Below are 17,582 nucleotides of genomic sequence, written 5' to 3'. Positions count from 1 at the left end.
GAAAGAAACAAGGATATTGCTTTCTTGCTTTAAAAATGTAGACCTAATTTGGGAACTGAGATATTTTCTCCACATTAATTCACTAAGTTTTAGTTGCTATAAAAACTGGATGCATCTTTGAGTAAATACCTTGGGTAAGAGTAAAGAAGGAGGAGCTGAAATTATGGTAATTGATCTCATTCTTCCTAAATTAGTTATAACTTGTCATCCATTCATACAAGCTGTGTTCACAGAATATCTGTGTCAATGCACAAGAATGGCATGGATCAGAATGGAGTGATATAAAATCAGCAGGAGCTGCAGGCAGAAACTAATTTTCTCCCATTCTCTGCAGACTGTTCATGCAAATTTTAGTTTATTTATTTATCTACTGCATATAGATATCTGCAGATGGTTACAAAGAATAGTAACTATTGCTGGAACAGATACTCCAGATCTTAAAATTTGACTGATGAGGCACAGTCTTTCTGCTAAACATATCATTCTGCTGTCTCAGGCTATAAAACATTCCAACTTTTTCTTCAATTATCTAGATGCAACACTCATTGGCAAGGAATCATGGTGATTGCTATTCCTCTCATTTATTTCCAACATCTGGAAATCAAACAGCTGCCTGCTTTGCTTTCTAGATTTTAAGATTCACCTGCACACATTGCTGCTTTGCTAGTAACATGTATAACAAAGGATCCCTAAGAAATATGTGGCTTCAGTTCAGAAACTGTGGAAACCTTTTATATCCTCACCTAGGCAGACCACAGCTCCATACTTAAGTAGGGGGAAAGTAGCAGGAGGGCCACTCTGTGCCATGAACTGTTGCCTCTGTTGCAACCTGATGACAAGCCTATTGCTTATATTGAAAATCTTCTGAGCAGTCTCTAGTTTTAGTGTAATTGGTAAAGAAAAATGAATGGAAACAAATGTTTCCAGAACTGACATTCGGCAGTAATATAAGGTGGTAATCATTAAAAAAAATGAGCTCTGTTAAGGATCACTAAGCGGGCTGAAAGTGTTATCTTCCTAGGAATTTAAAGTTTCAGTGCAGCTACTAACTATCAAGTAGAGTTCAAGCAGCTTTCTCAACAGAGAGAGAGAGAGAGAGAGAGAGAGAGAGAGAGAGAGAGAGAGAGAGAGAGAGAGAGAGGGAGAGGGAGATGCCAATCTGATGTAGTCAGCAAGACTGCTCCATAACCTTTCTCTGATTCTCCAGAAATGTTCCTCTGCAGTTTAGGTGTCTGTTTTTCTCCTTTTTCCTCAATGTCTATGGAGATTCTCAGTCATCCAGGTTATGGTTGTCCCAAAGGTGCCTTTTTTTCAAGAGGCACACTGGACTTTCTGGTTTTTCTTTGAAGACATTCTGCTTTTCATCCAAGAAGCTTCTTCAGCTCTGAAGAAGCTTCTTGGATGAGCTGAAGAAGCTTCTTGGATGGGAAGCAGAAAGTCCAGTTGCCTCTTAAAAAAGCATTTTTGGGACCTTTTTCCTCAAAATGAGTTAAGATTAATGTAGAACTTTGGAAAGCTTTTGCACTGTTTTAAAACTTCAAGTGCTGGTTGTTTATTTTTATTCCTTATTTATAACAATCATTCTACTGCATGCAAGGAAGTCTTTTTCCACAACAGGTAACATTTATTTTCCCTACTTCATTAAGTTTATTAAGACCAAGAACAAGGACCACTATGGAACTGTATAATGTTGCCATGATACAACATAATGGAATGGGGCATGATTTCTAACCCCACTTCCCAATTTTCAAGTTTTCCATTTCTTGCTATTTTAAGCATACTTTATTCATTGTCCCACTAGATACCAAAAACCAATTGCACCATCAACTTCCAGAAATTTACCACAAGAATTTTAGCAGCCTGGTTCCGAAAATTACAAACAAACAAACAAACAAGAGAGGAGGGGTTATCTGAAGTCTGCTGAACAATGTCATCTCCCTGCTCTGCAATCTTTTCCACTTCCTGCCCTGGAAAAAAAATCTTAAGAAGTTTTTCTTCATGTTGTCGGGATCTGGCATTTCACTGAGGCAGGGAAAGTATGTCATGAAAGATAAGCTAACCACATTCATGCAAGAAATTCTCATCCCCATCCTAAGAATTTCAGCTAATATTCTTGTCCTCCTTTGAAAAACAAACAGGAACAATGGCCAAAGTTTCTTTCAAAGGCGAAAAAGTGCTGAACAGTCAATTAACACCAAAGAACTAGCAAATGGCTGGCTGTGTGAACAGGCAATGCTGGCCAAAATGCTGGGGAAGGCTTTTTGTTCACCAAATAGCACTATTAAATCAGGCCTAGGAATGCTAGAGAATTAGTCCAATTCTCCTGGATTTTGCTCAGTAACTACTAAATATGTAAGGTACTGTGCCACAGAACTGGCTCTTTCGCAGTGCCAAAGGTCTTGCCTTGAATGGGGACAAAAGGAGGGAGGGATTCCTTTTGCAAGGTTTCCCTTTGTTTTTTGGCTTTTATGATTGTCCCAGCATTGAATAAGTAACAGAATGAGAAATTAGTGAGCGAAAGGCATGGGCCCTTTGAGAAATCAGTAACCAAAAGGACGTGCAAATTCTGTACCATCTCAGCAAAATGTTTTCCTTTTGGCATGTCCCTTTGTCTTTACAGTAGTCCTCGCTCTGTGCAGCAGCCAATCTTTTTATTCAGTTTTATTTAACCCATCTACAATAAGAGGCAAAACTGCCTCTTATTTTAAGCAAAACTTAAGGTAGTCTTCAAAAAGAACTCATCTTAAATGCAGCAGAGTGGGACTGCCACTGCTGCTATAGTCTTGAGGCTGAAAAACCTTAGCCCAAAGTACTCCTTGAGAGTCAAATTGGTGTAGTGATTAAGGCATGAGGCTGGAAAGTGAAAGACCTCTAGTACCGCCTTAGGCATGAAGTTAACTGGATGACTTTGGGCCAGTCATGCTCTTTCAGTCTAGGAAGAAGGCAAGGCAAACTACTTCTGAAATCTTGCCAAGAAAACTGCAGGGACTAGTCCAGTGATGGCTAACCTTTTCTGGACTGAGTGCCCAAAGCATGCACACGCACACACACATGTGAATCAGTGGTGGGTTCCTCCAGGTTCGGTCTGGTTCAGCGAGCTGGTAGCGGTGACGATATGACGTCACCGAACCGGTTCTCCCCCCCCCCCTCCCACCCCCCCCCACCCATGTTATTCTTACCTTTTATTTGGTCCCACCCCCAATCTATCGCTGCCTCCTGAGTCCCAGCTGATGACTAGAAGGAAAAAAACTGTTTAAACTCTTGCCGCGGGGCTTCAAAGAGCCGTCCTACAGCTGATCAGTGTTAAAAGCAAACAAATGAGTCGGGTCGTAAGTGCGAGGACTGGTCGTAAGTGCGAGGACCTTCCAGAAATGACTGACCAGCTAGCCAAGCCCACCTAGTCACATGACCTCCAAGCCACACCCACAGAATAAGCCACGCCCACAGAACCGGTAGTAAAAAAAATTTAGAACCCACCCCTGATGTGAATGTGCGCATGTGCGCCTGAGCCCCCCAAATACAATGTGCATGCAGGGCCCGCGCATACACCCTGCCCCCACGCATGCATCTGCGCCTCCCACATGGACCCCACTCCCTGTGCATGCATCTGTGCCCCCTGCATGCACCCCACTCCTTGCAAGCACATGTATCCCCCCCCCGCATGCGCCCCCCACACACATGCATGGCAGAGACCCTAAGACCAGCTGGATGGCAAGAGGCACATGCGCATGTGCAGCAGAGTTGAACTGTGGTGACGGCTCACTTGCCATCAGAGAGGGTGCTGCGTGCCACTTCTGGCACACGTGCCATAGGTTCGCCATCACGGGACTAGTCCATGCACTAATAAAGGAGAATATTGGGAGCTCAGGGTTGAAAAGAGGGGTCCTTGGTGCTCTCTGAGCTTGCTTGTTTTCTTGCAGATGTTTCATTACTCAAACTAGGTAACATCATCAATGCTAGGACTAGTTCATGCAGTTGCAAGAAGTCAGCAATTCCTGAAAGGCACACTCGCACTCCTTAGCCCCAAAAAGCCTTGCTACAACTTTCTGCCTGGAGATTTAATGTTAATAATTTAATGATAAGCACTAGTCCAAAAGGAAGAGAAGGTAGTTTGGTGCTTTGGGTCCTGCTTCACAGATTTTGGTTCAGGAACAACATTGCACGTTGAAAGGATCAGCAGGAGGTGATATGAAAAGCTGCCAGAGGTTCTGGAAATCTGCTACCAGCTGGATCCAAAGATGGATAAAGTAATGATATAAAATAGTCTGATTTAATATAAAGATGTTTCCTAGGTTTCTAACTCTCTGAAAGTCCTAATATATAGTGAAAGGTAGTCCTCCCTCTTTAGATCACAATTATTGGATTGCTGCAGAAGACTGGGGGATTAGTTGGTATTGTGACGCCTAGCTTGTTTAGGATTCCATCGGTAATTGCTATAAGAAATACTTCCCTTGCTCTGAATAAGATTCATATATTTTTACAGTCATTTGCACATTAGCAAACCTGACCTGGTTTGTAATCTCATATCATATTTTAGTCTCATATGCTAGCCAGGAAGTGGTTTCTGATTGAGTGGAATTGCTAAAAGAGAAACAAGAGGAGAATTTATTTATTTATTTATTTAGGAGATTTATATAACTAATTCTGGCAGCTTGGTATGGAATTAACTGCTCTAAGCAATCATGAAGAAAAATAGGAGGTGGGCTACGAACCTACTACTCATGAAGAAAAAAGCAAACCAGGAGAACCTATGGTTCAGTCCTAATCATTATTCTCCACCAGATGCACGAATAACCTCTCTTTTGTTAAATATGTGCAGCCAACCATGGCACAGCTACAGACAGCCAAATAGTATACTAGAGTCATTCACTAGAAGCCATATTTTCTGCTGGAAGGAACAATACCTGTAAAAAGTTATTTCTCATGTGCCCATAATCAAGCTGGCATATTATCTCTGGATAATGTTCAGTATGTCTGACAACCATAAAAGAGGTCTATGAAAAGTATCACCACCCTAAAATAAATAAATAAATAAATAAATAAATAAATAAATAAATAAATAAATAAATAAATAAATAAACAAACTCTTTCCACTTGCAAGGCATCTAACTTTCTCAAAATCTAATGTTATCCTGTAACATCTTGAATCAAATTTCAATAGGAAAAAGCTTTTCACAGTGAATCTTTCATTAGGTCAGGATTTATGTGTATAGAATATTCAAGTTTCGGAAGTTCTTCAGGTGTTTCTCTTCTGTAGAAGAAGAAACTTCATCCGTAGAAAACCCATTCGCTAATAAACAACAGACAGCGTTATGTGGGACCATAAGATTGTTTACATCATTTATTCTTTGGAATCAATTTTCAAACAGATCCAGCTCTTATGTAAGACTGTCATTGACTTCTTTCTTAGAATTAATCTAAAATGTTCAATGCAATGTACAAAAAGTTAAAAGAAAAATAAGAAAAAAAGAAAGTGGAAAAAGAAAGCATAGAATTATGAATTTCATTCTTCTTTTCCATCCTTCTTTGAACCCTGAATCCATAAATTATCTAAACAAAATTATCACTTCTTCAACATCAGCTATAAATATTACCTTTTTTTCTTCTTAACAACAGGAAAACCTCATTGCAGTGCAACACTAGAAATTTGTCTTCCGAATATTTAAGGTTAACCTTGATTTTGCACTTTCAGTGTCTTCTTTTGTAATGAAATATTCGACATCTTCTTTAGCTGCAGCTAATAAAATGGCTGCAGCCATTTTTCAAATGCTTAATGTTTGATTCTGGCTATCAACTCTTCCAATCCTGCAACACTTATATCCATGATGGCGAACCTATGGTATGCATGCTGGAAGTGGCACGCAGAGCCATCTCTCCGGGCATGCAAGCCATCGCCCATTGCTCTTCTGGATTCTGATGTGCTGGCCAACTGGTCTTCATGCACGCGGGAATGTCAGAAACCAGAAGAGCAGCCGCCCGGTGCACATGCGCACGCTGGGAAGATGATCTTTTGGTTTCCAGCGAGCGCATGCACATCAGCTGTCTGGTCTTCTGCCATGCATGAGTATGCGGCTAGCTGGCCGGTGTGCATGCACGTGCCGGAAACTGGAATATCATCTTCCCGGCAAATGCATGAGCACCGAGCGGCTGCTCTTCCAGTTTCCGGCATGCGCACGTGTGCTCCCGTTTCAGCACTTGCTGCCGAAAAGGTTCACCAACACTGACTTATATTCACTGTACAAATTAAAAAGATGCAGGGACAATATTCATCCTGGTCTCACTCCTTGATTCAGTCTCTTTTTCCAGACTCAGCTCTTATAGTTGCTTCTTGCTCATGGTATAGATTCCTCAGAGGAATAATCCAGTTTTCTGGCATAATCAATATTTCCACTATGTTCTACATCCTGGCATTATCTAAACAATCAAAGGCCTTAAGGGATACATTAAAGCAAAGGTGAACCTATTGCAAAGCTGCAAGTGAGTAGATTTCCATACCTAAAGAAAGAGAACGAGATACAGATAAGATGGCCAAAGCATTCAGTTGAGGTACAAATAAAGCATCTCTTCTCAAATCATTAAAGCAGCTGCACTTTTAGAAGGTGCACGGAGTTGCTTCAAGGCTGTTCTCTGAACATTTTTGTATGCTCAGATAATATTTCTACTGTACCCATCATCAAAGCAAGATAGCTGTGCTTATATATCAGCCAAGAGCAGCTTTGAATCAACCATGTCAGACCTTCCAAAGGATGTGGCTGCTTTATGCTTGAGCACTGTGAATTTTCTGACAGACACAACCGTGCTGAGTTTGATGTGTAAGAGGACCATAGTGGCTACAAAATGTATTTTGCATTCATTTACTTTGTATCCTGCTTGTTTTCTGAAAACTCTAGGCGGCTTATATGTGAATCTCCCCTTATCTGATCTTCTCAACAGCATTTTGCATTGCAGATCAGGCTGTGACAGAGGAATTGGCCAGAAGTCACCCAGGCCTGATGTTCTTTCCATCCCAAGTTATGAAGACATTTGATAATTTATTTTTATTTTATATATTTATCAAATGCATTTGCTTCCCATCTCTTGGTCCAGGCAACTCTGAGGAGCTTACATCAGGATAAATGACCTATAACAACAATTATAAATGTAAAAGTGAATTAAAATTAGAAAAATTAAGATAAAGTAAAAAAAACGGCTTTGGAGGGGAGAAGTGGCATGTCTCCATCATTAGGGTATCAACAGCCTCCAGTCAGCAGCTTCCCCTTCAGGATACCTTGCCAGCATCATAGACAGGGATTTTCTATTAGCACCCGTGAGTGGCATTCTTGACCGAAGGGTCCATAGAGCCTTCTTCGCATTCAGCAAATTGAAAGTTGGACTTTCTATGACTCATCCAGTGGTGGGTTTCAAATTTTTTTACTACCGGTTCTGTGGTGTGGCTTGGTGGGCGTGGCAGGGGAAGGATACCGTAAAATCCCCATTCCCACCCTAATGCAGGGGAAGGTTACTGCAGAATCCTCATTTCCTCCTGATCAGCTGGGACTCGGGAGGCAGAGAATAGATGGGGGTGGGGCCAGTCAGAATTTTTACTACCGGTTCTCCGAACTACTCAAAATTTCCGCTACCGGTTCTCCGGAAGTGGTCAGAACCTTCTGAAACCCACCTCTGGACTCATCCCATTAAACATGAAAAAAATGTGGATATATTGAAATAACAGAATGTGATTGATTATTTAATTTGTGCTTCTGTGCATATTACGCATCCCTATAATATTGGTTGGAAAATCTGTAGTCCAATATTATGTACACTAGGAGGCTTGCCTATTTGGGTCATTTTTTGATTTATTGCTAAGGCTCATACCTTATAATTTACCCATCTTGTAAAACATGATTTTGGGAGGCTTACATCAATAATAAAACCACAACAGTAAAAACAAGAAAACGACATGGGGAAAAATGTATTACTAATACTGTATGACCTTAAATTAGGCAGATTCCCCTGAATTGAGCTTGACTCCTGAAGATTACAAGGGTATGGACTTGTGTTGCTTTCTTGACAAGATAAGAGGTAGTCACTTCAAAGGTACGTGTATGTGTACCTGTCATGCACAATATGCTTTTCTGGCAATTTTCCATCCTTTCAAACAATCCACAACTCCTGGAAAATCTATCTATTCATCAACCCTTGAGGAAAGGGATACCAAAATTCTACTTCCATTGCTTTATGACCAATAAACGGAGCATATTTTCTTCTTGAAAGCAATTAAACTGTCACCAAATGGTACTGTGTTTATTCAGTCTTCTTCCTGATTGCGATAGTGTGGTTGCCTTTGGGAAGAGAAGGCTAAGAGTCCAGGCTGGCTCTCCTCTCTAAAGGGTTTTTCAGATTCTCAACATCAATTATTTGTATAGCGTTTCCTCTAAAATTTCTGTCAATACAGCCACAAGTGCCCATTGCCTTAATTCCTTTCTCAGGCAAGAGTAGCCAACTTTTTTTTATCTGGCACTCTTGAACTGTTTGCAGTATCCCTTATTCATTGCTCTAGTGACAGATTTATATGAGGTCCACTCCTGAATTGCTCTGGGCAGATTTTTCTCTCTTAAACTAAGCATGAAAAAGCCAGTAACACAGAGATTCTGGAAAAAAAAACGGGTTTTGCTGAACAAGTGCCATAATGGATTCAGTATAATATCACCAGCATTTTTTCTTGAGTGGTATTTATAATTTTAGGGATGTTCAATACACTTTATTTCATTTTCCCTGCAGGATTTTTTTTACATGCATAATCCTAGAAAATTACAGGGGCCACAAAGAGGAAAGGTACATGCTAATGATTTCCTGGCCATATATTTCTAACTTCTGATAGAGACAGGAGGCAAATGACCGTCAAGTCCTATGCAGTCTTTAGTCCCCCAAAGTTAGCCCATCTGGGCTCTAGGTCAGGAGTCTCCAAACTTGGCAACTTTAAGACTTGTGGACTTCAACTCCCAGAATTCCCTAGCCAGCATGAATTCTGGGAATTGATTCACATTGTTAAAGTTGTTAAATTTGGAGTCCCCTGATCTGGAACAATATTTGACGAGGGCCTTAAAACAGTTGACAAAGGAGTATTAACATCTTATGTTTAGATGATATGTCTCAATGATAGTTGATTGTTAAATTATTGCTTCTTAATTTAGGAGAATTCTGGTACATTCTGTATTCATACTGGGGATGGAGATCTCATCTTTCTTCATTTTATATTTCCAGAAGACAGCAAAGATTGCAACCATCTCTATTTTTGATTGATTCAAACAAGAAATGCTAAATGTTTGAATGGATACTGTAAGAGAACAACATCCATGAATGATGTTTGCTTCTTTGGGAAGTCTGATATGTGGCAGTGCATTTGTTTCTTTATTGGAATCTCAAGATATTGTTTATATTGTACAACTAAAAACAAAGTTATATAAAAATGATCTAAAGCCTCACATACTCTAATGTACATTTGTTTTTAAAGCAAATCAAACTCATGTAAGGACTGAGCCAAATGCATCTTTGTAGTAAAGCCATGACAAATAATACACTGACATATAATGTATGACAATAATAGCTATCTTTAAAGAAAGTTTCAAATATTCTACTCTCTGAATACCTTGACAGATGTAAGACAAATGGTATTACTTGATTAAAGGAAAGGCAATAAGTATTCAAAGAAAGACAGAACAGAATAGATCCTATCTATTCTATCCTATCCTTCAAGGTAGCCCAGACTAGAAAACCAAGGCCATGCAGGGTTACTGCTACTTTTATAGTAAACATTTAATAACAACATCTTGCAAGTCAGAATGTGTTCAGCCTTCTATCCTTCTGTGAACTAAGGAGGGGTTTGCTGAGACATTTGAGCACAGGGTTGGACCAGAAGACCTCCAAAGTCCCTTTTAACTCTGTTATTCTGTGTTACATTCTTGGCCAGGACTCATGCTCTGTTTTGATTGTTGTCTTGGAGATGGGTCCTCCTCCTTTCTTTCAAAGCCATTTTCTCTGCCCCCTACATACCAAGGCATAATAATACATGCCATTCTATGGATCTGGTTATTGTTCTGCCTAAATCCTTTACAGCAACTATTGTGGAGCTTGGGCCTACAGTTCACTTTCTTGATCATTTGCAGGGCTACAGGTAAAGTTGCCAAAATGATGGTATAAGCAAGAGAGGCGAGGCTAACTGGGAGTTAGCCCTCCTGAGCAAATCAGACAGGAAACAAGACCAGATGAGCGAAACATAATTTATTGTAAAGCTATGCTAATAGAATCTTGCAAGTGTGAAAGTACAAACTTCCTGCCCGCCACTTTTAAGTGCTAAATCCATTCTGGTGGGTCCTTCTTCAGTTTGTTTCTTTGACTGTTAATTCACTGAGGGCTCCTGCCTCTCTTGTCTGACAGCTTCCTAGGCAACATCTCCTATCCCTTCTCCTCAAGGTTATCCCTGCATTCCATTCCATTGGGGATGACTGATAAAAATGGGAGCAACAACATTCTAGAAATCAAACTATTTCCATTTCTACCTTTAAAAAGTCCTCCAACTTCTCCAATTCCCATGACTTAAAATAACCCTTCCAAATACAATTAAACTTTCAGTCACCAGCTACAAAAGCCTTACATAAAAACAAACAAACAAAACAAAACAAAAACAAAACTATTGGGGTATGTTCATAAAACGTTGCATTGTAAAAAGCTATTTTCCCACTTACCATTTATCCTCCATTCCACCATGCTCCAGTTTCTTCTCTTCCCCATCTGCCAGCATTCTATTACCAGTGAACATACCCAGTCATTATGGAGAAGTTGTGGTGGACATTTAAAAATCTATTTATAGATTTTTAATAATAAAGATCTATTAAGTCACTGGGATGGAATTCTTTACTATTTTATCTACATACTTTTTATCCTGTCTTAATGGCCTTCAGTGGAACAGTGCATCATAGGGCAATAATTTTTAAATAAGGTACCTCAAATGCATTAACTTAAAGAATGTGTAAAAAAACAAACAAACCAGGACCCACTATTCTTGTGGAATTAAAATGTCAAGGATCTTCAGACCAGTTGTATTTGCAAACTTGTGGCCACTACAGAATGGTCATAGTCAGCCATGCCTACATGATTATTATGTCCGACATTTCCTACCAGCTTCCCACAAACTATTTCAATGGGGAAGCCAGTTGGAAGTCAGAAGTCGCTCCTGCTCCCACTGCTTTTTTTTGTCCTCCTGTAGTCATTCTGTTTCTCTGTTTAGGTAAGGAAATGTCTCTGAGAGGATAACGCAATGGGGCATGGTTTGTCTAGTATACCGGTATGTATATATTTCTTGCCATCACCACCTTTTCCAGACCCTCCATTTTACTCTTCTTCCCACTGGGTTAACTGGTGAATGATAACACAGTCATATCACTTTGTTAATGAAACATAAAGCACTGGCTCTCAGATGTTTATCAGACACAATCCAACACTTTAAACAGGTTACAAACTGGTTATCTGACAAGACTATTTTTCTCATTATGAATTTGATTGTGAAAATTGGTAGAAGACTCACTTTTAGGACACAAAAGCTTCTGTGTGAAATGCTAAGAATGAAGATTAATTTCATTTTGGATGCAAGAACGGAAAAAGATCTCATTAAGAAATGAAAATCTACAATAGACAGTAAACATAGCCATTTGGAGTACAAGCTATGAGTTCGGTATTTTCATATTAGTGTGATGTTTTAATATATTTTAATTAAATACTTAAAACTCTCTTAATTTTTAATCTCTTTTTAAATCAATCAGTTACCCCGTGAGCCTATGTTCCCTGATTTAGAGCTACCGGTATCTAGAATTGCAGTTGCAATGCCAAGCTAATATTATGATATACGTTTGGCATAGCAACCTCAAATCTAAACAGCTCTAAATCTAAGGCACTAATTCCTTCATCTTCACACTGAACTGCAGGTCTTCCTTTGCAATGATGGAGTTTTAGATACACAATCTTAGCAAAGGAAACAGGAAGCAAAGGAGATAGTTGGGAATTCAGTAAATGACTTCTCAAGAAAGCAGTACTAGAGTCTCAGTCCCAAGTATCAAGAAACTTTTTTTATTGACTTTCAGAATATACTACAGTCTTAACCTCCATAGCACGGCATGTCTGCAGGCACATTCCATTAATGAACACAGTCAGAGTCTTCACCAACACTGCCTCTCCCTGCATGAAGCCAGCTTATTGCTTGACCCCAACTGACATCACTTCCCTCTTTATGGCACAAATTCTAAAGGAAGCCAAATGTTGGTACAGCAGCAAGAAGGAAGTTAAGGTACAATTTAATCTATTTAAAAGGATCCACGTTTCCTTTTATTTTTTAATCTCTGAGATAACATTAGCAAATCAAAGGAGGCTTCTATTTGTCTGCATCTTTGTGTAAACATACTAGGTAACAAGCATCTGCTTTTTATTCCAGCAAAATCAATTTGGAGCCCAAACGAATGTGCTTCACTTTGAAGATGATTCTTCTTTTTTTTTTTTCAAAAACCAAGAGTCAAAATCGGAGGCAGAATACATTTTATCTGGAAAAAAAGAAAGCCAACTCTCCCTACCCCCAATCCCCTTGCGATAACAGCAGTTCCACATCCCATTTGTGGGATGAAAACTGGGGAGGACAAAGTGTAGTTTAAAATGTAAAAAAGAAATCTAAATCTGTATTTTGTAGGCATGGTCTTATTTTCTCCCATCAACCAAAGAATACTTAGAGCACATAGGTTTCCTGAAAAATATATATATATTTATTTATTTATTTCAGGAAACCTATGAATAATGTGTATGTATATATATATATATATATATATATATATTCACATTATTCCCTTTCTACATAAATCAGCTTATGTAAAGCTTAGAAAAGGAATAAAAACAGGAAGTCAATGAAGTTGGAAGTATGAAATTAATAGTGAGAGAGAAAAAAATATGAAATAGTATAGGATGTGATTAAAATATAGTCATCGTCTTTAGTGTTCAATTTTTAATGTTCAATTTCTTACTTCTTTTTAAGGAACTAGTAGCATGCTCATATACATTTTTTCCCCCAAAATTTCTTCTTTGGAACTGACCACAAACTATCCAGTACCTTTCTACCAGCATTTGAACATTTCCTCATTCCTTAGTAAGCATGAAGAAACTTTTCTGGATTCTTTTTTTTTTTTCCATTTAATCATTTGTTCTATTTTACCTGTCAAACTAACTACTCTGGTCTGGTGCATTCATTATCAGATCAAAACATTCCATGGCATCATACAATCAATATAATATTTGCTGCAAATAATTTGGCTTTTCAACACAAGAAACACTTGGAAATTTCTTCTCTCACATTCACACATTTCCAAATGAGTTAATGATCTGAAGAGCAAAAGATCCGGTCCCATCCTTAACACAAAGTCACACTCAATTTCCCCAAATGGTTCACTGTTACATCTCATACCCATCTGATCAGAATTCTGATCAGCCACTTCCTAGGTACATTTAATAAACTAATTTTGTTTTTACTGTATCTTCCCCCTTTGCACAAGGGAACAATACTAGCATTCTTTCAAATGTCAAAAAGAAGTGCAACCTTCACACCTACCTTAACCAAATTGCACATCCACTTTATGTACCAGCCATATCCCTATTTTAACATCTCTCCAATTATACTATCTTCAGTCTCACTATTTTTCAACATACTCATATAATGATATTTTTTTATTGGACACAAGAATGTATTCCTATCCATGGCCCAGTTCTTTTTTTCTGCATTCTTTCATCTCATTCCCTTCCATCCATTCATATCATATAACACATTCTTGCATCACATTCACTCCCCAAAATTCATCTGTACTTCACTCATTATCACAATTTAATGTAACATCACATGCAAATATTACAAACCATGAATTCATAATTTTATATGCACCCATAGCCTAGGTGATAGAAATGCACACTTTCTGAAATAATTTTAGCTCTTTAATTAATAATTAAACTTCCACTTCCAATGCAAAAGATCAGAACACTTTCATTCAGTTATTACATCCTTCCCCTTTCTCTTAATTTCACAGGCATAGAAGAAATCTATTTTTTTTTCCTTTTCTTTCGTTCATTTATTCATGCTGCTTGCTATTTCCATACATTCCACATTGCAATAAGCCATGGTCCCCACCAGATCTGTTCACAGATATCTTTCTATCTCCGACCTCCGTGTGTTTCGCTGTGCCCTTAAGACCCTACTGTTTCGCCAGGCAGGGCTAACTATGTAATTATTTTAAATTGGAAGTTTTAAATTGGGGGTTTTAATCTGGGCTGAAATTGTCTAATATTTTTAATAATTTTAAATTTTGATATTTGTATATTTTTTGTTTTAATAGGCTGTACACTGCCCTGAGTCCTTCGGGAGAGGGGCAGTATAGAAATAATAATAATAATAATAATAATAATAATAATAATAATAATAATAATAATAATAATAATAATAATAATAATAATAATTCACTTGGCTCTAACTAGATACAGTACAAGTTTTACCAATCAATTTGGGCATATTTTGGTCAGCATGCCACAAAGTACAATCACGGTCCAATCCAGATTCAATCCAGGTCCAGTGTTATCCCAAGCCATTTTACAGTCTTCTATGCAAGACAGGATCTCACTACGTCTCAAGGCAACATGCTTTTGCCAGCATCTGTTCAATTCAGAGATACACAAACTCAGGATATGAAATGTCTGCAAGCCTAAGCTGAGCTGGGTTTTTTAGATAAAGATTTTGAAAATCCATTACTACCTCTCCCAAAGTTTGCACTCAGGAAAGGATAGGGATTAGTCTATCACAAAAAACAACAACAGGGCAACGAGAAATAAAAAAAAATAAAATTAGGTGAACCAATCAGTTGTCTTTCACATAATATATTTTTGCTCTAGTAGAAGCTTCCAATAATCCAGAAGCTGGTTTCAATTCCAGGTAGATGAACCACAGCACAAGCAGATCTCCATCTCAATGTACCAATTTTATTTCAACACCAGCCTGTCATTGTTCTCACAGATTACATGAGTGGCTCATTAACTGAATTGCATGGTCGATTTCAGATTCTTTCCGTATTTGTCTCTACTGAAAAGCTCAGTTCATATATTTCAGTGAGGGAACTCTCTTCCTGTGGGAATAAACCTAAGTAGGATTCCTGAACAAACCTGAGCCTTGGGCTCAAGATGGATTTCAGAAAACTTCGCCTTAGTTATTTCTACTCCACCTCTTTTCCCTCCTGGAAAAATCAAACTGTCTCTTGGCAGTGTCCCATTAAGTATTGCATGATACCAGAAGAGCTTAGTTTCACTACAAATGTGATTTCATACATCTTCAGATGACATTAAGCTTGGAGCCTCTCAGAAGGTTGAAACAAACGCAATAACAATTGGAGCAGGGGTTTGCTTACCAAATATACTACAATTTTTTTTTTTTAAAAAAAAATAACTGATAGGTCATTTGGAGTATCAAGGGGCAACCAAGGTCTGTCTAGAACAACCTGCTTTTCATTAAGGATAGACAGGTGTCCCATTGCTTAAGGAGTATTCAAATTAGCAGTAGGTCTTTGGGGTCTTCGACCCTGACCTCTGATCTTTTCAGGTGAGATGGTGGGAATTGAAGGATGCCATCAGGGCTCCTGAGAGGTGGCAGCGGTGATAGCAAGGGTCAACTAAACTCACTCCGGGATTTTAATTCAGAGGAAACCCCACCACTCCCAGGGACACACATGTCTCGGCCAGTTGTTAGCCTGCCCATCATCTCACCTTTCAATACCCAGCGTCAGGACATGCCTAAACTAAGGAAGGCAGAACCACCGAACCCATTGGCCATTCCCACGGGAGAAAAGAGAAGAGCAGATGCTCGCAGATGCAACGTCGGGAGAAAACGGACTACACACAGACACACACACACACACACACCCAGACAGACAGACACACACACACACACACACACCCGTCCCGCCGTCATTTGGCCCCGTCCCGCATATCAAACCCCGGAGGGGCCGTTTCCTTCTAACGCCATCGTGACTCTCGTCGGTCAATGACCGGCTCTCCCGCCCGCCCCTCCACTCCACTCCCAGTCGCCTCCCCCCCCCCGATGCCTTCTCACCCGCGGATTCGTTCCGCCGTTGGTTTCCCCCCTCGCGGATCACCACCGTTCTTGACACGTCGAGGATGGAGGCGGTGGCTGCTTGCATGGCTCCGGGGCCCTCGGGGCTTCCGAGCCGCAGGGGGGCGACCTCGCCCTCTTCACCGGGCAAAATCTCGCACTCTTCCCGGGGGGGGGGCAGGCGGGGAGGGAAGAAGGGACGGGTCTTCCCCGCTGGTCTGCCCGCTGCGGCTGAGGGGGATCGCGGCGCTCCAAGTCAAGCTTCTCTCCGCGGGCAGGAGCGCCGGCTTCGTTTCCCGCTTCTCCTTTTTTTTTTTTTTTTCTTACAACTGCCGGCGCTTCGCTCGCCGTCCCCTCCGCCTCCGCCCCGCCGGCGTCTAACGAGCGGCAAGCAAAAGGACGGTGCTGAGCACCTGGAGATCCCGCCCTCCCCCGCTCGCTCCCCTCCCCCCAACACCTCCGCCCCGCCACACAAGGCACACCTCGCTTCCTCTTCAGCGCTGAGCGAAGGAAACGGAGATCGTCGCGCCTTCTCGATTCAACGATCATCAGGGAACCGGCGCGCCGGAGCCGTCGGAGCTCCCCTTTAACCGCGCCTTATCTGATCCAAAAGTCCGCTGCGGCTTCCCTCGTGAAGATCGCACCAGAGGCGGATTCCCGAAGAGCTCGTCCAGGGGCTCCGGGGCGCCGCTGCGCGATCCATCTGGTCAAAACGCAAGGCTGGACGAGTGGCTCTCGCCGACTGAGGGGACAATCCGGAGCCTCCTCTGGGTAGAAGTAGTCGCGGCTGGGCCCCCGCGCGCTCCTTACTCCGAAGTAATCTCCCCTTCCTCCAGAAAACAGGAGCAAGAGCACCATTCAGGCCACATGAATATGCATGAATAATTTCTTCAACACTTCTGCTTGTATAAGAGCGTGTAAGACAAAGGCACGCTCCGCTGGGGAGCGGCGGAATCATCACACACCGCGGAATAATCTCCAGAGGCAGACGGAAGGTTGTTCCCCCCCCCCAAAATGGCACATATTTATGTTTTGCGTTGTTCCTTATTTTAATAATTCATATCTTGCTCGATCTTTGGGAACTCACACACACAGCGCGCCTTCCTTTCATATTTTCCCTAAACAGAGCTTTGCGATGTAGATCAGACTGCAAAATAGATTAGCTCAAAGTTACTTCCACGACAGTGGAATTGAACCTGCACACAGTCTTCCGAGTTCTACCACTACTTCGCACAGCGTTACCTTCCGTCTGCGTTTATTCAGTTTCTATTCTCTACACACACAGAGAGAAAGAGAGAAAGAATACAAAACCTTTAGATGTGGACCTAAAAATATGCCTGATTTGCATATGTTCATATCTTCCAAAATGTCCGCATGAAAATAACATTTTTTTTTTAATTTTGTGGTAGGGACAAATAGCATCAAA

General features: G+C 40.5%; 1 protein-coding gene across 1 annotated transcript in view; it reads right to left on the bottom strand.

Moving 5' to 3' along the window:
- Positions 1-16,510, bottom strand: part of SUSD3 (sushi domain containing 3) — a 51,807-nt gene extending 35,297 nt beyond the window's left edge. The window contains exons 1-2 of the mRNA XM_070933651.1: positions 16,157-16,510; positions 10,725-10,781 (exon numbers count right to left, since the gene is read on the bottom strand). Coding sequence (XP_070789752.1) covers positions 10,725-10,781; positions 16,157-16,244 — 145 coding nt within the window. The 5' untranslated portion in view covers positions 16,245-16,510. The remainder of the gene's footprint in view (positions 1-10,724; positions 10,782-16,156) is intronic.
- Positions 16,511-17,582: the final 1,072 nt, after the last annotated feature.

The sequence above is a fragment of the Pituophis catenifer genome, unplaced genomic scaffold, assembly GCF_029215685.1.
Source record: "Pituophis catenifer annectens isolate HBS135680 unplaced genomic scaffold, rPitCat1.0.hap2 SCAF_2, whole genome shotgun sequence".
In the NCBI taxonomy this organism is placed as follows: Eukaryota; Metazoa; Chordata; class Lepidosauria; order Squamata; family Colubridae; genus Pituophis; species Pituophis catenifer.
This window is presented reverse-complemented; position numbering and strand designations above follow the sequence as displayed.